This window comes from Electrophorus electricus, chromosome 3, assembly GCF_041902795.1.
Source record: "Electrophorus electricus isolate QZ-2024a chromosome 3, ASM4190279v1, whole genome shotgun sequence".
In the NCBI taxonomy this organism is placed as follows: Eukaryota; Metazoa; Chordata; class Actinopteri; order Gymnotiformes; family Gymnotidae; genus Electrophorus; species Electrophorus electricus.
In genome coordinates this window covers 40,375,722-40,401,174 of record NC_137499.1, presented here as the reverse complement: position 1 = coordinate 40,401,174, position 25,453 = coordinate 40,375,722, and the positions used below count along the sequence as shown (strand labels likewise).

The following is a 25,453-nucleotide window of genomic DNA, read 5'->3' as shown; positions in this document are numbered from 1 at the left end:
TCGGACAGGAGTGAATGTGTGTGTGTGTGTGTGTGTGTGTGTGTGTGTGTGTGTGTGTGTGAGAAAGAGACGGCTGAGGAGGCACTGAACCTGGAAACAAGAGCCTGACTTACACACACTGCCTAGAGTACAAGCAACATTACAAAACACAGTTTACAGATTTCACAACACATGCAGTATTTTCAAATGACTAATATAATTTCTCTTCATAATATCACTATTCAGTAAAGTTTCTACTGACATTCTCTCAAATTCCATAAATCTGACAATGTTTATTATTCCTTCTGGTTTAAGAATTGCATTTAGTCTAAATCTAGAGCTAGAGCATCTAGAGCTAGTACATCTAGAGCTGGTGCATCTAGAGCAAGTACATCTAGAGCTAGTACATCTAGAGCTAGTACATCTACAGCTGGTGCATCTAGAGCAAGTACATCTAGAGCTAGTACATCTACAGCTAGTACATCTAGAGCTAGAACATCTAGAGCTAGTGCATCTAGTACATCTAAACTTAGTACATTACCGCTAGTACATCTAGTACTGGTACAGCTACAGATAGTTCATCTAGAACTGGTACAGCTACAGATAGTTCATCTAGAGGTTATTTATGAGGTAATGTATGAAAGAGGCAAATGTAGACATGCAACAGTTGTGCAGAGAACAACAAAGACCTGAGTGGAGAGGGCTGGTAGCCTACAGTACACCTGTACAGGTAGCCTACAGTACACCTGTAGTGTGTATAGATACAGCATTACATTACACCAGTACACCTGTAGTGTGTATAGATACAGCATTACATTACTCCAGTACACCTGTAGTGTGTATAGATACAGCATTACATTACTCCAGTACACCTGTAGTGTGTATAGATACATCATTACATTACTCCAGTACACCTGTAGTGGTGTATAGATACATCATTACATTACTCCAGTACACCTGTAGTGGTGTATAGATACATCATTACATTACTCCAGTACACCTGTAGTGTGTATAGATACATCATTACATTACTCCAGTATACCTGTAGTGTATAGTCACAACTACAGTACACCTGTAGTGTGTATAGATACATCATTACATTATTCCAGTACACCTGTAGTGTGTATAGATACATCATTACATTACTCCAGTACACCTGTAGTGTATAGTCACAACTACAGTACACCTGTAGTGTGTATAGATACATCATTACAATACTCCAGTACACCTGTAGTGTATAATCACAACTACAGTACACCTGTAGTGTGTATAGATACATCATTACATTATTCCATTACACCTGTAGTGTGTATAGATACATCATTACATTACTCCAGTACACCTGTAGTGTATAGTCACAACTACAGTACACCTGTAGTGTGTATAGATACATTATTACAATACTCCAGTATACCTGTAGTGTATAATCACAACTACAGTACACCTGTAGTGTGTATAGATACATCATTACATTATTCCAGTACACCTGTAGTGTGTATAGTTACAGCTCAGTGTACGTATGAACATCAACTCTGTATGGAAAGAAGCTTTTAATAAAAGCACATTTTAAAATAAGCGTTACATTGTTAAAGATAAAATGCATGTAAGCACATGAGTTCTGATTTCTGTAAATATGATTTGTGACAGCATGTCTTATAAAAAGCACCAGTCAAAACAATTTGAATTGAAGTGAATAAAGAAAATTCAAAGTAAAATAGTAAGAGAAATATAATATTAATTAAATTAATGTAAAACCTTAAGGAAAAAATCTTACAGTAAAAGTGAACAGCAGAAGATCTGACAAACTGAACTCTGAGCATGTCGGAGCTGACAGAAACCTTGGAGAGTTCCAGAACGTTAGGGTACAGTAACTATACGCAGGAATATTACACATGCAGGGAAGGGATGTGTTACAACGATATTAAGCGCTGATATTAAGCTCCGAGTGTGTCGACACATCAGCCAGCAGTATTGTAAACAAGGCTCTGCGTAGGAAATGTCCTTTAAACTATTGTGTAGCGGTGTGTAGCGCCGTGTAGCGGTGTGTAGCGGTGTGTAGCGCCGTGTAGCGGTGCACGGAGGACCGGGAGCGTGAGGCTAGCCCATCGCTTTGATCTCAGCATGGTTAGACACCAGCTAATATATACCATCACTGTGATGACGAGGGTTCGGCCAGGTCTCAAGTACACTCGCTTACACACACACACACACACACACACACACACACATCTACCTACACACACACACACTCACCTACTCATATGCACCTATACACACACACACATATATATGCACCTATACACACACACACATATATATGCACCTATACACACACACACATATATATGCACCTATACACACACACACATATATGCACCTATACACACACACACACACACACACACACACACACACACACACACACACACACACACACACACTCACCTACACATATGCACCTATACACACACACACACACACACACACATATATATATGCACCTATACACACACACACACACACACACACATCTACCTACACACACACACACACACACACACACACTCACCTACTCATATGCACCTATACACACACACACATATATATGCACCTATACACACACACACATATATATGCACCTATACACACACACACATATATATGCACCTATACACACACACACATATATATGCACCTATACACACACACACACACACACACACACACACACACACACACACACATCTACCTACACACACACACACACACACACACACTCACCTACTCATATGCACCTATACACACACACACATATATATGCACCTATACACACACACACATATATATGCACCTATACACACACACACATATATATGCACCTATACACACACACACACACACACACACACACACACACACACACACACACACTCACCTACACATATGCACCTATACACACACACACACACTCACCTACACATATGCACCTATACACACACACACACACACACACACACACACATATATATGCACCTATACACACACACACACACACACACACACATCTACCTACACACACACACACACACACACTCACCTACTCATATGCACCTATACACACACACACATATATATGCACCTATACACACACACACATATATATGCACCTATACACACACACATATATATGCACCTATACACACACACACACACACACACACACACATATATATATGCACCTATACACACACACACACACACACACACATCTACCTACACACACACACACACACACACACACACTCACCTACTCATATGCACCTATACACACACACACATATATATGCACCTATACACACACACACATATATATGCACCTATACACACACACACATATATATGCACCTATACACACACACACATATATATGCACCTATACACACACACACACACACACACACACACACACACATCTACCTACACACACACACACACACACACACACTCACCTACTCATATGCACCTATACACACACACACATATATATGCACCTATACACACACACACATATATATGCACCTATACACACACACACATATATATGCACCTATACACACACACACACACACACACACACACACACACACACACACTCACCTACACATATGCACCTATACACACACACACACACTCACCTACACATATGCACCTATACACACACACACACACACACACACACACATATATATGCACCTATACACACACACACACACACACACACACATCTACCTACACACACACACACACACACACACTCACCTACTCATATGCACCTATACACACACACACATATATATGCACCTATACACACACACACATATATATGCACCTATACACACACACATATATATGCACCTATACACACACACACACACACACACACACACACACTCACCTACACATATGCACCTATACACACACACACACACACACACACACACATATATATGCACCTATACACACACACACACACACACACACATCTACCTACACACACACACACTCACCTACACATATGCACCTATACACACACACACACACACACACACACACACACACACACACACACACACACAAAGAGAGCTCTGGGCACATACAGCCACTCTATCTTCTACATCACATCATGACAATAGTCCCAAAGAGGGCCATTTTGCTCCACACGCTGCAGCTTAGCTGCCTGTCTCTCCTCTCCTGAGTCTGTTGCCTGCCACGCTACACTCCTCCCTGTGTTCCGCCACAGCCATTATTATTAATATCCATGCTTTTGCCATTTCCTTCTGCATTCACTGCACAACTAACTGAATGTTTGTATTTCACCTTCACTTTACCTGTTAGATTGTAAATAGTGAATGATCAGAATGATTGGATACCTTACACTTGCACAAGACATCCATATCTTTGTATCTTAATTCTATTACATGTCTTATTTTTATACATTGTATATTATATACACACACACAATGTATAAAAATACATTGGGGGAGGGATCTATCTATCTATCTATCTATCTATCTATCTATCTATCTATCTATCTATCTATCTATCTATCTATCTATCTATCTATCTATCTATCTATCTATCTATCTATCTATCTATCTATCTATCTATCTATCTATCTATCTATCTATCTATCTATCTATCTATCTATCTATCTATCTATCTATCTATCTATCTATCTGCTATCTATTGATCTATCTATCTCTGCCCTGCTTTTCTGGCCTCACCTTGGAAACACTCCCCAGAAACACAAGTCGACTGTAAAGAGTTCGTCGCAGAGCTTAGTCGGTGGAGTGGCCTACCATGCCTAAGATGTAAACCACAAAGATGTAAACAACACGGGGAAAAGGAAGAAGTGCTAGAAAACAGCACAAGGCCATGAAGGCTGTGATCACTAATCCCATAATTCCCCTGGAGCTCACATCCTGTCACACGGCAGTCCTCGGAGCCTCCATGGGGACTTCATAGCAGGTTCACAGACATTTCTCTCTTCTCGCTTACTGGTCAGTTACATATTACACGTTTACGTCAAGTGGAATCAAAACAGAGTTGTGTAAGAAAGAAAAAGTTCAATCTATAGTATAGTATAATAGAATCAGGACTCTATTTTTTGGACATGAGTGAAATGTTTGCCATTTCCTTGACCTGCGCAGAGTGGAAGTTACAGAAGGTGGTGTGGTGGCGGAATACACCGTCTGCAGGTGCGTTCAGGTGTCCACGTGAGGGTGTCATCCAGTCGCAACGCTAAAATGTGTCTGTCGAAGCAAGATTATTGTTCCTGTCACTGTGATGAGAACAACATTTATATTTTACATTATTGGGATGTGATTACGTAAATTATATAATTTTCCATGCGGAATGACACGCCAACTGTGTGATTCACATTTGATAGTCAAAACAGAATTGCTTTTCGCTACGAAAAAATAAACTGGATTTTGAGTGCCGCTCCACCGGCCTTGCCGCGGGCGCTTTTATTTCTGTGCGCCAAATTCACCGCCGCAATAAATGCGCTCGCGTCCTACAGCGTTAGTGAAACACGGCGAAGGTGGCACGCTTGGGAGCCTGACTGTGTTTAACAGAGTAAACAGTTATTTTCTGCGGCTACTGCAGGCAGGCACGCGGGGTGGACCGGCGACGAGCAAAACTACACTCATAGCCCGCGCGACAACGCACGGATCAAAACGCCGCACTGATTGTCGGTCGCGCAGCCCGCGCGGGTTCACGCCGGGGCTCCGGCGAAGTTGGAGCGAAGGAAAAAAAAAAAAAGGGGGGGGACCAATCTGAGAGAGAGAGAATGAATCAGCTGTTCGGGGATAACACAAACGGAGCGTGATAATTCACCGCGTTTACACCCTCCGGCTTCAACAGCTCGAGACCGCCGGGATCACCCGATGTTCACGGAGTCACGTTGAACAAATCCGCGCCGCCTTTCCTGCCCGCGTGTACGCTTAGCACCAAGACCAGCATGACCTGCTGCATACAGACCAGTTCAAAGCATCCACACGCTGACCTAGTCGTTAACGTCTCACTCTTCGTTTCAGTGACAACACATTAGCAGGAAATACGTGTAGTTCTCGTGTGTAATTGTGATGTACACAGTTGGTAGTGCTGCATCGCCCCAAAAGGCATTTGGTAATAGAGACCTTCTGCAAATGTCCCCTGAAGGACTTCAGTGACTGCAGACTGTGTGAGAAAACAGCTGTTCTTACCACCTGTTCTCAGATCAGCCACACTGCAGCACAGGCCACAGCGATCTGTTCTCTTAGCACAGGGCGTCTGTTCTCAGGTCAGCTACACTGCAGCACAGGCCACAGCGATCTGTTCTCTTAGCACAGGGCGTCTGTTCTCAGGTCAGCTACACTGCAGCACAGGCCACAGCGATCTGTTCTCTTAGCACAGGGCGTCTGTTCTCAGGTCAGCTACACTGCAGCACAGGCCACAGCAGTCTGGACACAGTACGTCGGCAGCAGACATACCAGAATGTCACCCATAGAGATGCACCAGATGCGGACAGGGAGACGTGTATAGAGACACACCGACATCAGACACAGAAGGAGAGACACTGACATTAGACACACACAGGGTTTGCAGCAGAGCGCAAACAGCCAGGCTTCTGATATCTGGTCGGGGGGTAGAGCATGCACGCACACACATACACACACACCATGCAGGCACTCACTCACTCACTCACACACACACACACACACACACTTATCTTAAAAGTGTTGATCTTCAATGTGGACCACAACACACAACCATTTCGCATCCCCCCTCGTCTCCAGGGACTCTGGATGAACTGTGCCTGACACAATCAAAGTGCACACGTCTGATGTCAGTCTATGTCACTGTCTAACACACTGTCTGACGTTATGACTGACATTTCCAGAGTGTCTACACTAATTCACTAGTAAGCGCTGACACATATGAAATCAATGCAGAAGGCTCATTCCAGGTTAAATGTTTACACGTCCAATATTGAAGCTACTTCAAGCCCAAACGTGCTTTGAGCCACATTGGTTCCGCAGGCCGGTTTTAAGGATTTCAGGAGCGGTAATAACTGCCTAGATAAGCATGGGTTTCTTCACTGAGAACACCTCGCTGAAACCTGCAGCAGATAAAAGAACCCAGATCCTGTTTCCTGATTTGGAGGTGCTGGTCTGTGTCACATGGAGCTCAGGAGACACACACACACACAGCTGAGTGTCCCAGGAGAGGACACACACAGCTGAGCATCTCAGGAGAGGACACACACACACACAGCTGAGAGTCTCAGGAGAGGACACACACACACACAGCTGAGAGTCTCAGGAGAGGGCACACACACACACAGCTAAGAGTCCCAGAAGAGGACACACACACAGGTCTGTCTGTATTCTGCCTCTCCCACTGTGGGACCTTCCAATCTTAAATCAAATCTTAAATCTGGCTGCCAGATTTAATGCTGCAGATTTATTTCTGCATTAGAAACCTTTAACACAACAATGTTGCAAAGCCACACCCACTGGCAGCTGATTGGCTATTAAACAGAAGACTGATGGGGGAATGATGGCCGACTGAAGGTAGTCGGCAGGTGTGAACTGTAGGACGTCCCATTACATCTCATCTCGCGGGACGTACAGCTACGTCTCACCCCACACTCACCCTGCAGGACGTACAGCTACGTCTCACCCCGCACTCACCCTGCAGGACGTACAGCTACATCTCACCCTGCAGGACGTGCAGCTACGTCTCACCCCGCACTCACCCTGCAGGACGTGCAGCTACGTCTCACCCCGCACTCACCCTGCAGGACGTGCAGCTACGTCTCACCCCGCACTCACCCTGCAGGACGTACAGCTACGTCTCACCCTGCAGGACGTACAGCTACGTCTCACCCTGCAGGACGTACAGCTACGTCTCACCCTGCAGGACGTACAGCTACGTCTCACCCCGCACTCACCCTGCAGGACGTACAGCTACGTCTCACCCCGCACTCACCCTGCAGGACGTACAGCTACGTCTCACCCCGCACTCACCCTGCAGGACGTACAACTACGTCTCACCCCGCACTCACCCTGCAGGACGTACAGCTACATCTCACCCCGCACTCACCCTGCAGGACGTACAGCTACGTCTCACCCCGCACTCACCCTGCAGGACGTACAGCTACGTCTCACCCTGCAGGACGTACAGCTACGTCTCACCCCGCACTCACCCTGCAGGACGTACAGCTACGTCTCACCCCGCATGTTTTTCTTACATTTCTTTGCTTACAGTTTTCCAAAACCTGAAAATAAAGTGTTCCTGAGGTTATGGGACAGGGATTCTGGAAACACAGCCAACTCAAAGACTCCAGAGTTCCACATCATCAGAACATTCCGACCGCATCGCCACGGCAACAACACCTCATCAAGCCCAGGCCATCTGGTTTTGCCCTCCCCAACACTGGCAACATATGAATCCAACATCATCAAAGCCCTCGGGAAAAATCTCCCCCGTTGCTATGGTGTGTTTCTCCCAGTGAGCAAGGGCTGCACATACTGGTTCCAGTCCACAGCGAGTCAAACGCGTCAGTGCACCTGCGGGACCCGGTGCGGCCCGGCAGGTCGACTCACCGTCCTGAAGTCGCGGGAGCTGCACTCCTGGCCCTGATAACGACAGTAGAGCATCATGTCCTGCAGGTCGTGTCCGACACGCTCGGCAAACTCCCGCATGCTGAAGGGGCGTGGCCGGAAGTCGCTGAAGTTGGTGCGCTCTGCCAGTGAGGCCAGCACGGCCGGTTCGGCCAGGTGCGGCTCCGGAACCTGCATGTGCACGTCAAGCAGGGCCAGCAGCTCGCCAGCGTGGTACAGGTCGTTGCGGGTCAGGCGCGTGAAGCGGTAGGTGTTGAGGTTGCACACGGTGACAGCGGGAAAGACGAGGCTGGCCGAGGCCACGGCGTCCACGCTGGTGACGTGCGGGTAGGACAGGAAGTGGCCAAGGCGCTCGGCGCTCTCGAAGCCCAGCAGCGCCAGGCAGACCAGCAGGGCGGCACCCCATAGCAGGCGGCGGGCCGGCGAGCGGCGGGACGAGGGGCGCGGGAACACCAGACGCAGGCCGTGCAGGCTGCTGCCCTGGGCGAAGGAATGCCAGGACGACGGCACCACCAGAACACCTGTGCCCACGCTGTCCGTCTCACCACTGAGCCCACTGTCTGTGCCATCCTTCAGGTCCATCATCAGCACACACACCTGCAGAGAGGAGAACACACACCTGTCAGTACTCACACACACACACACCATAACCCATCCTACACCCAACACTCTCTCTACATCGTGCCACACACACACACACACACACCTCCATCGCTGTCAGTGCCGATCAGCACAAGCAGCAGTCATGCGCCACACACACACGCACACATCCCAAAAGCCCCCTGAAACACGTGGACATGTGACGGAATGACAGCCATGCCGGACGCTGACGTGCGCTCGGAAAACGTTCCGTTACATGTGACGGTGGTGGAGCAGAGAGAAGCAGAGACACGATAACTGCGGTAACACAGCCAAGATGTGAAGACGTGTGAGAGACAGACAGACAAAAACAGGGAGAGAGACAGATGGACAGAAACAGAAGGAGAAGGACTTAGACAGCCAAAACCCTAAACAGCCCTGAGGGTTTCTGTACATGCCTTTACACACACAGAACACACAGCTGATGAGACTACACAGCAACAGAGAGGATGTTCACACAGAGACAGAGAGGATGTTCACACAGAGACAGAGAGGAAGTTCACACAGCAACAGAGGGGAAGTTCACAGAGACAGAGAGGAAGTTCACACAGAGACAGAGAGGATGTTCACACAGAGACAGAGAGGATGTTCACAGAGACAGAGAGGATGTTCACACAGAGACAGAGAGGATGTTCACACAGAGACAGAGAGGAAGTTCACACAGAGACAGAGAGGATGTTCACACAGAGACAGAGAGGAAGTTCACACAGAGACAGAGAGGAAGTTCACAGAGACAGAGAGGATGTTCACACAGAGACAGAGAGGATGTTCACAGAGACAGAGAGGAAGTTCACACAGAGACAGAGAGGAAGTTCACACAGAGACAGAGAGGATGTTCACACAGAGACAGAGAGGATGTTCACACAGAGACAGAGAGGATGTTCACACAGAGACAGAGAGGAAGTTCACACAGCAACAGAGGGGAAGTTCACAGAGACAGAGAGGAAGTTCACACAGAGACAGAGAGGAAGTTCACACAGAGACAGAGAGGAAGTTCGCACAGAGACAGAGAGGAAGTTCGCACAGAGACAGAGAGGAAGTTCGCACAGAGACAGAGAGGATGTTCACAGAGACAGAGAGGAAGTTCACACAGAGACAGAGAGGATGTTCACACAGAGACAGAGAGGATGTTCACAGAGACAGAGAGGAGGTTCACAGAGACAGAGAGGATGTTCACAGAGACAGGAAGTTTACAGAGACAGAGAGGATGTTCACAGAGACAGGAAGTTTACAGAGACAGAGAGGAAGAGGTAGTTTAAAGAGAGCATATGAAGTAAAAGCCCCACTCTCCCTATAAATAAACACCAGGAGACCTAGAAATACACACAGACACGAGAACAGTCAGTAGGGAATGAGCCAGAGAGATTTTGCTCCAGAGGAGCAGGGAGAACAGAGAGATGAGTAGGAAGAGAAACACACACTGCTCCAGGAACCTGTCCTCCCAGGAACCTGTCCTCCCAGGAACCTGTCCTCCTAGGAACCTGTCCTCCCAGGAACCTGTCCTCCCAGGAACCTGTCCTCCTAGGAACCTGTCCTCCCAGGAACCTGTCCTCCCAGCCGCGACGACGCACACCACCACCCCCTCTCTCCCCCCATCATACTCGTACTCTCTCTCTCTCTCCCTAGATATATATATATATATAAATTATGCTTATACTCACACTCTATCATACTCGTACTCTCTCTCTCATTCTGACCTTTACCAAACGTTAAAAGCCCGAGGACGGTCTTGCCTTACACCAGAAGGTAAAGGAGAGAGGAAATATGACTGTATAAACTTGCTCACACCTCAAACTTAGTCCTGCCACAAAACCACACACACACACACACACACACACACACACACACACTCTGGTCAGCCAATGACAACTCTAAGCACCTCACGTGCAGCCTAACGACACCACATCCAGGCGTGCGTGCGTGTCTGGCACGGGTGTGTGGGTGTGTAGGAGAGCGAGAGAAGCAACGCTGATCCTCAGTGTGTGCGCGATGATGTCGGGAGCGCTCCGAATCACAATGCCTCCCCGTTCTCGTCCAGACAGACGAAATCGCTCGCCGTCCTCCTCGTCCTGACGCCACGTTCACGCCGACAGCAGCCGACTGAGAGCCGGTACAGACGAGAGCTGTGCACACACACACACACACACACACACACACACACACACACAGCGCTGTTCACCCTCGCCTTCTCTCACACTCTGCGAGCCGTTTACTCCAGTCTGCCTCTGTGTTGCCTTCTCTCCTTCTCTCTCTCTCTCTCTCCCTCCTTCTCCGCAGGCTGGTCCGCACGTGCGAGAACTCCACACCTCCCGATCCACACGCCGGTGTGAGGAGACAAAACACGTACAGCTGAGAATGTTCAGAGAGGAGGAAAAGAAGAGAGTCGCAAAGGAGAGCAGAGGAGGAGAGAGAGAGAGAGAGAGAGAGAGAGAGAGCAAACGTGAGGGAGCAAGAGATGGGGAGAATGTGTGCGGTTAACAGTGTGTGGTTAAGAGGGTGTGGTTGACTGTGTTTGGTAATGTGTTGTTAACAGTGTGTGGTTAACAGTGTGTGGTTAAGAGGGTGTGGTTGACTGTGTGTTTGGTAGTGTGTTGTTAACAGTGTGTGGTTGACAACCATCAATCAGAAATCCCAAGTCATGTGCCAACCAGTATGTATCACGTATGTGTGTGTGTTTTACTTCTGTGTTACAAACAGTAAGAGGTACAAACGCATCTAAAGATATAAAGAAGATAAAAGAGAGGAAAAAACATTCGAGAGAAATGAGAGAGGGAGAGAGAGGGAGAGAGAAAAAGAAACAGGCAGTAGGGTAGTTTAGGTATAGGGCAGAGTGTAGGGTATAGGGCTAGAGTATGGGGGTTAGGGTATAAGGGTAGATTATGGGGGTTAGGGTATGAGGGTAGATTACGGGGTAGGGTATGAGGGTAGATAACGGGGTAGGGTATGAGGGTAGATTATGGGGGTTGGGGTATGAGGGTAGATTACGGGGTAGGGTATGAGGGTAGATTATGGGGTAGGGTATGAGGGTAGATAATGGGGTAGGGTATGGGGCTAGAGTATGGGGGTTAGGGTATGAGGGTAGATTATGGGGTAGGGTATGAGGGTAGATTATGGGGTAGGGTATGAGGGTAGATAACGGGGTAGGGTATGAGGGTAGATTACGGGGTAGGGTATGAGGGTAGATTATGGGGTAGGGTATGAGGGTAGATAACGGGGTAGGGTATGAGGGTAGATTATGGGGGTTAGGGTATGAGGGTAGATTATGGGGTAGGGTATGAGGGTAGATTACGGGGTAGGGTATGAGGGTAGATTATGGGGTAAGGTATGAGGGTAGATAATGGGGTAGGGTATGAGGGTAGATAACGGGGTAGGGTATGGGGCTAGAGTATGGGGGTTAGGGTATGAGGGTAGATTACGGGGTAGGGTATGAGGGTAGATTATGGGGTAAGGTATGAGGGTAGATAATGGGGTAGGGTATGAGGGTAGATAACGGGGTAGGGTACGGGGCTAGAGTATGGGGGTTAGGGTATGAGGGTAGATTATGGGGTAGGGTATGAGGGTAGATAACGGGGTAGGGTATGGGGCTAGAGTATGGGGGTTAGGGTATGAGGGTAGATTATGGGGGTTAGGGTATGAGGGTAGATTATGGGGTAAGGTATGAGGGTAGATAACAGGGTAGGGTATGGGGCTAGAGTATGGGGGTTAGGGTATGAGGGTAGATTACAGGGTAGGGTATGGGGCTAGAGTATGGGGGTTAGGGTATGAGGGTAGATTATGGGGTAGGGTATGAGGGTAGATAACGGGGTAGGGTATGAGGGTAGATTATGGGGTAAGGTATGAGGGTAGATAATGGGGTAGGGTATGAGGGTAGATAACGGGGTAGGGTACGGGGCTAGAGTATGGGGGTTAGGGTATGAGGGTATATTACGGGGTAGGGTATGAGGGTAGATAACGGGGTAGGGTATGGGGCTAGAGTATGGAGGTTAGGGTATGAGGGTAGATTACGGGGTAGGGTATGGGGCTAGAGTATGGGGGTTAGGGTATGAGGGTAGATTACGGGGTAGGGTATGGGGCTAGAGTATGGGGGTTAGGGTATGAGGGTAGATTACGGGGTAGGGTATGGGGCTAGAGTATGGGGGTTAGGGTATGAGGGTAGATTACGGGGTAGGGTATGGGGCTAGAGTATGGGGGTTAGGGTATGAGGGTAGATAACGGGGTAGGGTATGAGGGTAGATTATGGGGTAGGGTATGAGGGTAGATTACGGGGTAGGGTATGAGGGTAGATTATGGGGTAAGGTATGAGGGTAGATAATGGGGTAGGGTATGAGGGTAGATAACGGGGTAGGGTATGGGGCTAGAGTATGGGGGTTAGGGTATGAGGGTAGATTACGGGGTAGGGTATGAGGGTAGATTATGGGGTAAGGTATGAGGGTAGATAATGGGGTAGGGTATGAGGGTAGATAACGGGGTAGGGTACGGGGCTAGAGTATGGGGGTTAGGGTATGAGGGTAGATTATGGGGTAGGGTATGAGGGTAGATAACGGGGTAGGGTATGGGGCTAGAGTATGGGGGTTAGGGTATGAGGGTAGATTATGGGGGTTAGGGTATGAGGGTAGATTATGGGGTAAGGTATGAGGGTAGATAACAGGGTAGGGTATGGGGCTAGAGTATGGGGGTTAGGGTATGAGGGTAGATTACGGGGTAGGGTATGGGGCTAGAGTATGGGGGTTAGGGTATGAGGGTAGATTATGGGGTAGGGTATGAGGGTAGATAACGGGGTAGGGTATGAGGGTAGATTATGGGGTAAGGTATGAGGGTAGATAATGGGGTAGGGTATGAGGGTAGATAACGGGGTAGGGTACGGGGCTAGAGTATGGGGGTTAGGGTATGAGGGTATATTACGGGGTAGGGTATGAGGGTAGATAACGGGGTAGGGTATGGGGCTAGAGTATGGAGGTTAGGGTATGAGGGTAGATTACGGGGTAGGGTATGGGGCTAGAGTATGGGGGTTAGGGTATGAGGGTAGATTACGGGGTAGGGTATGGGGCTAGAGTATGGGGGTTAGGGTATGAGGGTAGATTACGGGGTAGGGTATGGGGCTAGAGTATGGGGGTTAGGGTATGAGGGTAGATTACGGGGTAGGGTATGGGGCTAGAGTATGGGGGTTAGGGTATGAGGGTAGATAACGGGGTAGGGTATGGGGCTAGAGTATGGGGGTTAGGGTATGAGGGTAGATTACGGGGTAGGGTATGGGGCTAGAGTATGGGGGTTAGGGTATGAGGGTAGATTACGGGGTAGGGTATGGGGCTAGAGTATGGGGGTTAGGGTATTGCCGTCCCCGACCTGGTCCAGATCACCGCTCATGCGTGCCTGTCCAACCCACTTCACGACTGAGCGCGCGGCTTTATAAAAACTCCATGAGCGAGAAATACAATGGTGGGACACGTGCAGACGCACAACCCAGTTTTCAACCAGAGATCAATAGTGTTGCTCTACATGTGACTACTGAAACATGGGAGTCTTGTGCACTGGATTAGGGACGCGTGCTGAATGCACCTGCCTCTGTTGGCCAGCACCTCAGTGCACATTCAGAAAACATGGCTAGGTATGACAGAGGGTTGCCCCACACGCGCGATGAAACGCGTCTCCATTGGTTACGAATCCGGTTCCCTCGCAAGTGCCTAGTTTAGGATTAGTCATCAAATCAAATTTATTTATATAGAGCTTTTTACAAAGCAGCTTTACAAATGTCCGAGCCCCAGCGCCCAGTGAGCGAGCCAAGGGCGACGGTCACGCACAACTAGATTATAACAGCAAGCAGGGCTCATGCGCGCGACGGTACTGGCCAGATAAATGTCCCGCGCGATGAAATTAGATCAGACCTGCAGAGAAGCACCTGGCCGCACGTGTCGAGGCACGCAGGCTTTTGCTACCGGAGCTTAGCAGAGATGTGTAAAGCACGTGGGCCGACGAGCTAGAGCATCCTGCTCGCCGTACCGTGCAGGCTCGAGCTGTTACGTGCTGTGCTCGTGGTCACTGATCAAAGGCCCCTTCATCACACAACTGCACGTGCCGCTCCGGCCAAGCTCGGGGCGCGGTGGCGGTTGTGTGTGTTGCGGATCACCTGTGGGGCGGTTGGCACGCAGAAGTTAAAAACCTGGCGCGCGAGGCGGTTATAATGCGCGCGAGCTGCCCCCTAGCGACGACGTTCGCTTTCACTGAGAACGAGCGCAAAGGGTCCTGTTCACGAGAGGACGATAAAGAAACATTAGGATCGGAGGCATCGATGCTTTATTATCGATCCACGCAGCCACCAAAACCTCTGAGCGAGCGGTCGTCCGCGCTGATATGATCAATAAGGCCTCGCGGGTGGGCCAGCGCGTGCACTGTAAACAGAGCCGCGCTCTTGTAACCAAGCACGTTCCCCTTGTGTATCACACAGCTCGAGCTGAATTATTTGTTGAATTAACTCAATTGCAGCAGCTGGGAGGAATAATTGCTCACATCAAACAATAATACAGACTGGTGTGTCCTGAAGTGTCATATTTTTCATCACGGTAGAGTATGGTGACAGTATACTGCCCGAGCCTGTGGTTAACCCTGCATGCAGCGATACTGATGGCAGTTGCCATTGCAGTTCACATACTGCCATCCTCCCAACATGCTGGCAAAAGCTCGCGAGGGAAGCAGCAGGCTTCAAGGAATAAAACTAGCAAAATTCCCAACCCACCCACCTCCACCTGGCAAATCTCAGGAAGAGCCCCGTTCTCCCAACGCTCCTGCAGGCGGGGCCACGTGGGTAACTGAGCGGAAATCACAGGCAGAGCAGAAGAGACGTGACACTTTAATCGTTAGTAACGAGAGAGACACGGCAGACACGCCTGTGAAGACTGAAAAAGTAATTACACTCAGAATTTCATAATGACAGGGGGACAAGCTTAAACTCTTAATTAGGACACACACTCAGCTGAGGGAGAGAGAGAATAAAGGGAAAGCACATGCTTGATTTAAATTTCACAGCACTGCATGGCAACCAGCAGCTTCAACATTGTGAATATTTTATTTAAAGCCGGCCTCTCCAAAAACGTCTCTTCCACCGTCAGGGGCGAGTCGCGCTGGGTCTTGTGGGCCTGCATGAGTTGGAACATTTTTGCAAACCTATGGCAGGGCGAGGGTGCTGAAGCCCCCCCCACCAGCACCTGCAGCCTCGTCCCTCTCGGCTCGTGCGTCCATGTCCTCGTGGAGCCGGTTGCTGCTGGCGCTTTCAGCGCCTGATGCGGACCCGCGTCTGAAGAGCGCGCGCGCTCACGCAGCCCGAACGGATATTGCTAGCCGCGGCACTGAGAAAACGAAGCGAGGCTCACGCTCAAATATTTATTCTTCATGTTTTCTAGATGAGGTTGTTCTACATCAATTATGTACATCTCTCTCTCTCTCCCTCAAACACACATACAGGGTGCAGCCTGCTCGCTGATCGTTCGTGTTTCTGCATGTTTTAGGGGACATGGTTGGTGTGAGGTGAGCTGATTAGACAGGCAACTCCCAGATCAGCTCATCAAGGTCATCTGCAGGACACACAATAAAATAAAAGGAGCATGACAAAGCTTCCGTGACTAAAATGGGCAAACCAATGACGTCATCTTGAGTATCACATCAATTATTCAACCTGTAGCATCTTTACCCCATCTTGTTAAAAATAAACAATCAGATCAACTGCTCTTCCGATTTAGAGGCAACGGAAAAAGTGCACTCTGCTGCCCCCTCTGTGTTCCAGCAACTACAACATCTCAATCAGAAAAGTTCCAGCTATAACAGGGACAAGCTTTTATTTCTTCTACTTCAACAAATACTGAAGTAAAGCAATTAGACAAAAAAAAAAAAAAGTCTCAATTAAGATGATGCTCACTTTAACTATATTTGGCTATTTGATGGTGCAAAAACACTGAGCACTCTACCTGCATCCCACAAGGTCTGTTCTGGGTCCTCAGGTCCTGAAGGCTGGAGCACTTTGTGAACGGGAACTGTAGTGTTGGCTGGGACAGTGGTCTGCTCACCCTCCTCCTCCTCCTCAAAATGCAGCTCCATCTGAGACACAGGGCCACCTTCTGGCCTGGAGGAGTCACGCAGCAGTAACCCAGCAGGTTCCTACACTCACGTTCAACACAAAGGAAGTTCCCTGCCCTCAGTTTTTTTGAGGACGCATCATGTCGCTATGGCAATGAAACACAGCCACCCACCAGCACGGGCTGGGAGGTGTGGAGGGAGCCATCAGGTGGGTAGATTCGGAGCAGGTTATTGGGCGTCACGTTCAGGTAGTGGTTCCGATGTGAGGGGGAAAACACGCCTACCTACGTCAAGAGAGGGCAGAAGACATCACATCACAGAGGGAGAGTGCCCATCCTAGAATAGACGCTTAAAAAAGTTCAATATTAACAGCGACACTCAAATTTCCACATCGTTCGAGCAGGGAGGTACCATTTGAGTGGTGGCGAGTGTACTCGAGTAGGAGCTACATTACTTGTTTGAGCAACAGCACAGCACCAGTCTTCAGTTCGCCCTGTCTGTCTTCCAGCAAACGGCGGTGAACAGTACCCTGCATCTCCCCTAGACATTAGCAAGAGGCTCGCGTTATGAATATGTATGAATGCAAAACAGAATAAGAAGCACACGTTATGAATATGTATGAACACAGACACAGAACAAGAGATAGAAAGTTCCCAAAGTTGAGTCTCACAAGCCCTTAATTGGGAACAATTAAACAGTTACCCCGCTTAACTGCACCAGGGTCCCAGAGTTACCCTGCTTAACTGTGCTGAGTAAAGAAGCACCCATACCCATTTCCAAACAACACAAACACTCACAGTTCTGAGTGACGTGCCTTAAAGGCATTATAAAACCGTCCATGCTAAATTTAGCATCAATTCCGTTTCATCTTGATGCCTTAGAAAGTTTGCAAATTTCAAAACAATCTTTTCACTGCTGCCACAAAGAAACCATAAAAACGTTTCTCTATATTACAGATGCGGAAAGCACACATGCTGGTTTGTGCCGCATGCACGCGCACGTCTTCACCTGTGGGGTCCTTGAACACGGCCTTGGCATCGGCGTGTGTGTGTACAATGCTCTTCAGCACCACAGCCATGTTAGGGACTTTATTCTTGGCCAGCTGTCTGAGGGCAGCCTGAAACAGAAGAGGCCACCAGAGACATGAAACGGAGCACTGGAAACCCCCTGGAAGGCCGGTCAATCAACTCTGCATCCATCAGGCTCATGAATAATTAAGCAGGGGCCTGCAGCTAACGCTGCCTATTTATGGCAAGTCGGGAAAACACTGAAATTAGAATGAGTGTTTGCTATAATCATTGTTAAGAGTAACGGATCGTTTATCAGACACACACGGGCTTTGAAGATAAGGAACAGGAGAGCCCACTGCAATATCCCAAAACACGTGATGGACAAAAGCACTTGTACAGATGGGGAGGAATCGGGCATGCAGCCAAACATACGAACGCAGACGTACGTGTGGGGAGAAGTGCGCCCTCCTGGTTAAAACACTCCTACTTACCTTCCGAAGTACCATCACGATGCTGTAGGAATGCAGAAAGCAGGACTGATTCTTCTCATCCAATCCCAGGTCAGCCTTCATCGCTGCCCACACACCCCCGCCGAACTCCTCTTCCTCGCTCACTTGAGAGCTCGGGACCTGTTTTCACACAAACACACACCAGATAAGTGCACCTTCCCACCCACCTCTCCCTATAATACTCTTTTGGCATTTTAAATACCAAAGTTTAGTAGATGATGTAATGCATATATAGTGATAATGGAACACAAATGCATCGGGAGTGAACGCCAAGTGCTGATCGTCACTCAGGGCACGAGACCACCCTTACTGAGATATGAAGATTAAAAACGCTCAAATAATTTCTGGACAATTCAGTTCATAATTTTTATTTATTTATTTATTTTTTACACACACACACACACACGCACACACACACGCACACACACACGCACACACACACGCACACACACACGCACACACACACGCACACACACACGTCACTTTCATTGGCTGGAGGGTGCCCGGTAGGCCAGTTATCATTCTTACCCAAGCATGTATGATGCTGCTCGAAAAGACGACCTTCAGAAGAGGCAGAGTGTGTGAGTGGTTGCATTACCTCACTCCGCACGCGAGCCACAGCTCCATGCGTTGGGGTCTGTGGAACTGTCACAACAATGTCATCCAGACTCCGCCCACTGAGCTGCAACGAGAAAGCATGAGTGCACATGTGTGTGCGTACGTGCACGCCTTCACCTGCATTTTAAAACTTCTCTTTCCTCAAGAGACTGCACTACATACATGCACCAGCTTTCCATGGCAAAAGAAACAGCTGTACTACACTTGAGAAACACCCCACACGCACACAACATGTGCCAGCTGCTAAAGGTGAAGGCAAAGAGAAGGTTTAATGCTGGAATGTTCCTTCAAGCACAAACTGCTGGGGGGTCGCGGTGTCGTCACCTGCTGGGGCAGCACCCCTGCTGGGCCAGGAAACCGACGCATCTTGGTTCGAACTGCATCACTCCGTGACCTGTGTGGTGTCTTATTGGCTGCAGACACAAGCTGGACTAGGTGATTGGTCAGGACAGGCGTGTGGAGGGGGCGGGGTGCCAGCAGGGCAGGCGATATGGCCTGGAACAGACACGCCGAGTGGCGCTGTGGCAGCAAGGGAGTAACCGCCTTTATCTGCCCAGGGGGCGGGGCTCCCACAGGTTCCAGGGCCGCTGGTTTGCCTGAAACGCTCCTCCCACACGGCAGAGTCTGAGGGGGGACGTTACCGTGGGAGTTAAAGGTGGGGACACGCGGCGCCGTGGTCAAGGACAGCGGAGGAGCGGAGCTGTGGAGCCCTCTGGTGAATGACCTCATCCGTTTAGCTGGGGACACGTCGTCAGGTCGACAGCCTGGGTCCGAGCCAGACTGGGTCCAGCCAGCACATTGAAACATACTCTCATCCAACTCCTCCAGATCGACGTCCCATTCGTCAAAGTCATCCTGAGGGGGGGGCTGTCCACGCGGGGCACCACAGACTGCTGGTGGAGGGTCCGGCTGTGCAGGATGCGGGCGGAGAGAAGCCGGAACACCGTGTCCGCCCAAAGGTGCTCGAAGAGCAGTGGGAATGTGAGGAACCACAGTGGAACCTGACGGGCCAGAGTTGGAGAAGCTCTGTAAAGCTTTGATGGCACTTGCTTCTGGAAGACCGACAGCTGCTGAGGACGTAGGAACCAAGCCACTATTCTGCAGAGTAGAAGAGCCTTGCAGGGCATCACAGGAAATGGCGAGTTCCTGCAAGGGGGCAGGCACTTCTGCTACAGTGGGGCCAGAAACAGAGGTGGGTCCAGGTGTTTGTATCCAATCAGCTTCTAGCAGATCCTACAGCACAGCAACACAAAAAGGCATCACTAATGTGCTAGAAACCAAAATCATCAAACTGAGGGAAACATTCAAGATTTTAAGTTTTGATATCAACAACTTGGATAATTAAAGACGCTGACAGTGTGTTAGATCTATTTGTGATATTTTATTTTGTAAATGAGACCAATTCAGATTTAAATATCAGATTGTTCTTTTATACACCATGAGCGCACAGGACCAGTCCTACAGCTCTACATTCCCACTCTAATCCTGACACTAATATTCACATGTAACGGAAGGCCTGTATTAACTGGATCAGGCGTTACGTTTGGTTGGGAAATATGCTCTCCGGGGCCAGTATAGCTTGATTCTACTCAAACACACCTGATTCAACTTAACATTTAATTAGCTACAGTTGGTTTAGGGTTAGATCGGGGAATTCACCAAATGACACCCCCAAAATTGACAGATGAAAACACTGGTACCTAACCTGTTTTTTTTTTGGTAAGTCAGTGCTAAATGCTATTACATTTTCATTAGTCCAGTACTAGTCAGCAGAATCAGGTGTTAGAACAGCAAATACATTAAACTCTACAGGACTGGTGCAGTGTTTGGCGTGTGTGTTTCATCCAGTTTTAACTATGAGAGTTGAACACAAATGCACAGACTTCATCGAAATCTTCTCCAACGCTGAAAAGTCCGCCCCACTTGTTGCATGCCTACAAATGCAGGACGGGAGAGGAGGATGTACATCATCTGAGGTAGATAACGCCAGGCCATGGTTTATATTCAGAGAACATCGGCCTATCTGAGGTAGATAACGCCACGCCATGGTTTATATTCAGAGAACATCGGCCTATCTGAGGTAGATAACGCCATGCCATGGTTAATATTCAGAGAACATCGGCCTATCTGAGGTAGATAACGCCATGCCATGGTTTATATTCAGAGAACATCGGCCTATCTGAGGTAGATAAAGCCATGCCATGGTTTATATTCCTATTTCAGTAAGCAGAGAAGCTAACTACAACGCTAGCGTTAGCTAACAAACAAACGTCCGCGTCGCTTCTTACCGTAGTTGTCATGTCTGTAGTTTAGTTCAGACTTATAAGGGAAAACACTGGCGATACACAACCCTTACATACACCTGCTGGTTCGTTACATGTCAAGAATGATCACGACGAACTTGGCTAGGTTAGGTAGCGTTAGCTGCGCTTACACGGTGGCGCCGCCGCAGTTAAACGTGCTGACGTGAAACGGCGGGCGTGGCCGCCAGTGATGGTGGGCGGAGTCACGAATATTGGATTATTAACCCAAATCTTGCAGCTATTCGAGCGCATGAATTTAGCTGCCTTTTCAGAAAATATTTTGAAAAGCGAAAATACTCTTTTTACTCTTGGTCACAGAGGTGGCCGGAGGGAAACTATAGACTGAAATACTGATACATAATATTGATGCATCAAGATATTAATATAGTAATGGAACTACTGCGTAGTCTTTCATTTCATTTATTATAAAACCGGTAGTAAAATGTTAGCCACTAGCACGCCCGTTAAGCGCAGGTGGCTGGAGCTGTGTAACTAGTTCCCACTGCACTAGGATGAAATAGCACGCCACACACGCACCTGGTAACGTGACCAGCATCACTCCACTGCGTCAGATGAAATCAAGACAACCTGTGATTTAGAGCTTGGCTGTGTTTAAGAAATAAAGCTTCCAGAGTTGTAGTGTCACACACGTTGGTCAGTTAAGACCCGCGGGACCAAACACTGACCACAGTCAGATTGGAAAAAGCATCTTGTGCATCTTTTGGCCTGCCTTCCTTGGATCTTGGTTTCAGGTTTATTTTAGCCATTTTGTCATGGCAAAGATGAGAGAAAGATAAACAATTCCAAGTGCTTGTGGTGATGTTCAGGCTCATATATTTATGCTCTATTAATGCTTGAACGTAAGAGTTTAAACTAATTTATCCAACTTATGCTGAAAACATAACATCCACAATTGATTTGCATAAACTAATCTGCTTAGTGCACATGTGCCTATCCACATTGACTGAAGATCATAGTATACCGATTTTGAATATTGAAATCAATATCAAACAATTGGGAAGATCTGCAGGGAACAAATCTACAGCCTTTTGCAAAGCTATGAAATCAGTTTAACACATTTTGCACTTTTGATGCAAGACAGGGTTTGCATGAGTTATGGACAAAAGCCAATCACGTGTATTCACGTTTACCAAAACCAAATATGGCAAGTATTTCCATATGGGGGTAAACAGTAATAGTTCAGATGTCTCCGTTCTTTTGACATAACTGCTACCTGACTGCTTCAGAGGTTCCAATGCCTGTTGGAATACATCCCAAATAACCCAAGAAAGGAGGAAAAAATTAAGAGCAACAAATTGACCGAACAGATTTAATTTTTTTTCAAACACAATGACAATACAGCTGAGAGCAGAAACTGTTTGCTGATCAGTCCTAAAACTTCTGGAACTGTTTCTTGGCTCCTGCTGCTTTTGTGACCTTCAGAACGTTGAACCTCACCGTCTTGCTGAGAGGTCGACACTCTCCGACTGTGACAATGTCGCCCACCGTCACATCCCTGGAAGACATGGGCAGAGGAAACTGCTTAAAAAAAATGCATAAATGGGTACAGACACCATGATGTATACTTTTTCTCCCCAGTCCTGCCCAGCACTTAAAATCTGACATTACAGGACAATTTCTTTTTTTTTTAAAAAAAAGGAGAATTTAGATATCCAGGTGCTGTTAGTGTGTCCTGAGCACACAAAGATCCGTTCCCTGTTCAGAAAGCACAGCCGCATCAGTAAACGCCATCGGGCAGCGTCGTCAGAGCACAACAGGCTTGGAAGACCATCGTGAGAAAAACGCATCATATGCAGCTCACTAGTGCAATCATGAGATCAGTTTTTACAGGCATGCTGGGAGAACAACTGAAAGACTGCAATTACAATGAAGGTGGTAATGAGTGAGGTTTACCTGAAGCAAGGAGAGAGGTGGACAGACATGTTCTTGTGCCTCTTCTCAAAACGGTTGTACTTGTGGATGTAGTGCAGGTAGTCACGTCTGATGACAATGGTCCTCTGCATCTTCATCTTGGTCACCACACCTGCAAAGTACACAAGTACACTTATTCACAAGTGACAGCTTCAACGTGTTTAACACATTCAGGAAAACAGCTTGTCTACACAGCTGAGGGCTGTAAAAGGTGAACCTGTGAACTAGTGCTCAGACTGCAGAGAGGAATGTAGAAAACTCTTCCGATGACAGACGACTGAGTAAAGCCATAAGTCACATTAGCCAAAGCACCAAGGACTTAAAAACCCATTGTGAGAAGAGCAGCATCTCAGACAACACACCCCGAAGGCATTCTTCTAAAACTAGATACCACAGGCAACAGCATGAACACAAACTTACCAGATAGAATACGGCCTCTGATGGGCACATTTCCAGTAAAGGGGCATTTTTTGTCAATGTAAGTGCCTTCAATAGCCTGTCAAAGTAAATCCGCAGAGTTAAACAATAACGCTTATAGTGTGAAATGCCACAATGTCAACACATGCAAAAACAAAGCAACGTCGTGCAAGAACTGCATCAGCTATGCCATAAGGCATTATCCACAGAGCCCAGGGCTCAGAAGACCATCGTGAGAATAGACATCATCTGCAGTCAGAAGTACCACCACCTCCAGAAGACCTCACCTCTCGCGGGGTTTTGAAGCCCAAGCCAATGTTCCTGTGGTAACGCGGGAGCTTCTCCTTGGTGCTGCCTTCAGGAACTATAACGCGCTTTTTGTTCTGGAAGATGGTGGGCTGTTTCTGGTAGGCCCTTTCATTCTGAAGTGGAAAACAATATTTGTAACCAACACGTGTACATTCAGAACAGCCGGGATAGCTAGTCTGCAGTAACGTCGTCAAAGCACCTCGTTAGTGCTCGGAAGACCATCGTGAAAAACATCATTTGCACGTAAGGAACGAGAAGTAGTGGTCAGTTATGCACAAAAATCTGAGCACACTGCCGTAAAATAAAATAGGTTCGTATAGGTTAGAGAACCAAACCAAGCGCTATACCGAGCCGACCGTGAGCGAGCCATGCGGCGCAACCTCCCCATACACACAACCGTGCCGAGTGACTTAATACACCTTTACAAGGGCAACGCTTTCTGTCCGAGTAATTAAAGTTAATAAAAGCGCTTCAAAACGGACAAACAGAAGTTTAGCAAACCTTAAACTGAGCAGACTGACGCGCGGCCCTCGAGCCTACCGAGCCAGCAGCCGCCCGTGCACCGGAAAGGCGAAAAGATCACAGAATTCAGGCGCCGCCGAGTATAAGCGACTGCGAGGCGGACACATCGCGTTACCATTGTCACATTTACCGACAACGGCACTCAGCTGAGGCGTATTTTAACACGGATGAACGTTTCTGCGCAACCGTACCTGGATATCCGCCATCTTCGCCTGCCGCGTGGGAAAGAGGACCACACATGCGCGAGACAGCCGGAAGAGCGGCGCGGCCGGACGTGACGTCGAACGAAGGCGGAGCTTTGACGGTGACGTCTGTAGAGTTTGGACTCGAGGTGCTGACTAACATATGCGGCATGTTAAAAAGAGGCCAAATAATAAACTTTAAAGTGATAAATGTTGCAAAAATAAATAAAACAGATTATTAAATAAAAACTGTTTATTATTATTATTATTGTTGTTGTTGTTGTTGTTGTTGTTGTTGTT

General features: G+C 48.0%; 3 protein-coding genes and 2 non-coding genes across 8 annotated transcripts in view; all 5 read right to left on the bottom strand.

Moving 5' to 3' along the window:
• asic2 (acid-sensing (proton-gated) ion channel 2) overlaps positions 1 to 12,083 on the bottom strand; it is a 264,656-nt gene extending 252,573 nt beyond the window's left edge. For 2 of the 3 annotated variants that reach the window (XM_035529174.2, XM_081711602.1), the window contains exons 1-2: positions 11,167 to 11,465; positions 8,631 to 9,245 (exon numbers count right to left, since the gene is read on the bottom strand). In XM_035529174.2, the coding sequence (XP_035385067.1) occupies positions 8,631 to 9,233 (603 nt within the window). In that variant the 5' untranslated portion in view covers positions 9,234 to 9,245; positions 11,167 to 11,465. The other variant, XM_081711603.1, reaches the window with a different exon arrangement.
• A 4,032-nt stretch (positions 12,084 to 16,115) lies between these two features.
• On the bottom strand, positions 16,116 to 21,934 carry hrob (homologous recombination factor with OB-fold). Of its 2 annotated transcripts, XM_027029790.3 has the most exons (10): positions 21,777 to 21,934; positions 21,372 to 21,422; positions 19,813 to 20,721; positions 19,469 to 19,552; positions 18,853 to 18,990; positions 18,360 to 18,468; positions 17,806 to 17,891; positions 17,525 to 17,635; positions 17,243 to 17,432; positions 16,116 to 16,852 (listed from the first exon to the last, which is right to left on the bottom strand). In XM_027029790.3, exons 1-10 carry the CDS (start codon positions 21,786 to 21,788, stop codon positions 16,815 to 16,817), a joined length of 1,728 nt encoding a protein of 575 aa, XP_026885591.2. In that variant the 5' UTR covers positions 21,789 to 21,934; the 3' UTR covers positions 16,116 to 16,814. The 2 variants fall into 2 exon arrangements, with proteins under 2 accessions (XP_026885591.2, XP_026885592.2); XM_027029791.3 differs by lacking the exon at positions 21,372 to 21,422.
• Positions 21,935 to 23,107: 1,173 nt separating this feature from the next.
• On the bottom strand, positions 23,108 to 25,293 carry rps11 (ribosomal protein S11). Its single transcript, XM_027029792.3, has 5 exons — positions 25,163 to 25,293; positions 24,428 to 24,562; positions 24,144 to 24,219; positions 23,706 to 23,835; positions 23,108 to 23,307 (listed from the first exon to the last, which is right to left on the bottom strand). Exons 1-5 carry the CDS (start codon positions 25,175 to 25,177, stop codon positions 23,184 to 23,186), a joined length of 480 nt encoding a protein of 159 aa, XP_026885593.1. The 5' UTR covers positions 25,178 to 25,293; the 3' UTR covers positions 23,108 to 23,183.
• Positions 23,521 to 23,607, bottom strand: LOC113589921 (small nucleolar RNA SNORD35). Its single transcript, XR_003412049.1, has one exon. It is a non-coding gene; the product is annotated as a small nucleolar RNA SNORD35 (small nucleolar RNA).
• Positions 24,312 to 24,394, bottom strand: LOC113589919 (small nucleolar RNA SNORD35). Its single transcript, XR_003412048.2, has one exon. It is a non-coding gene; the product is annotated as a small nucleolar RNA SNORD35 (small nucleolar RNA).
• Positions 25,294 to 25,453: the final 160 nt, after the last annotated feature.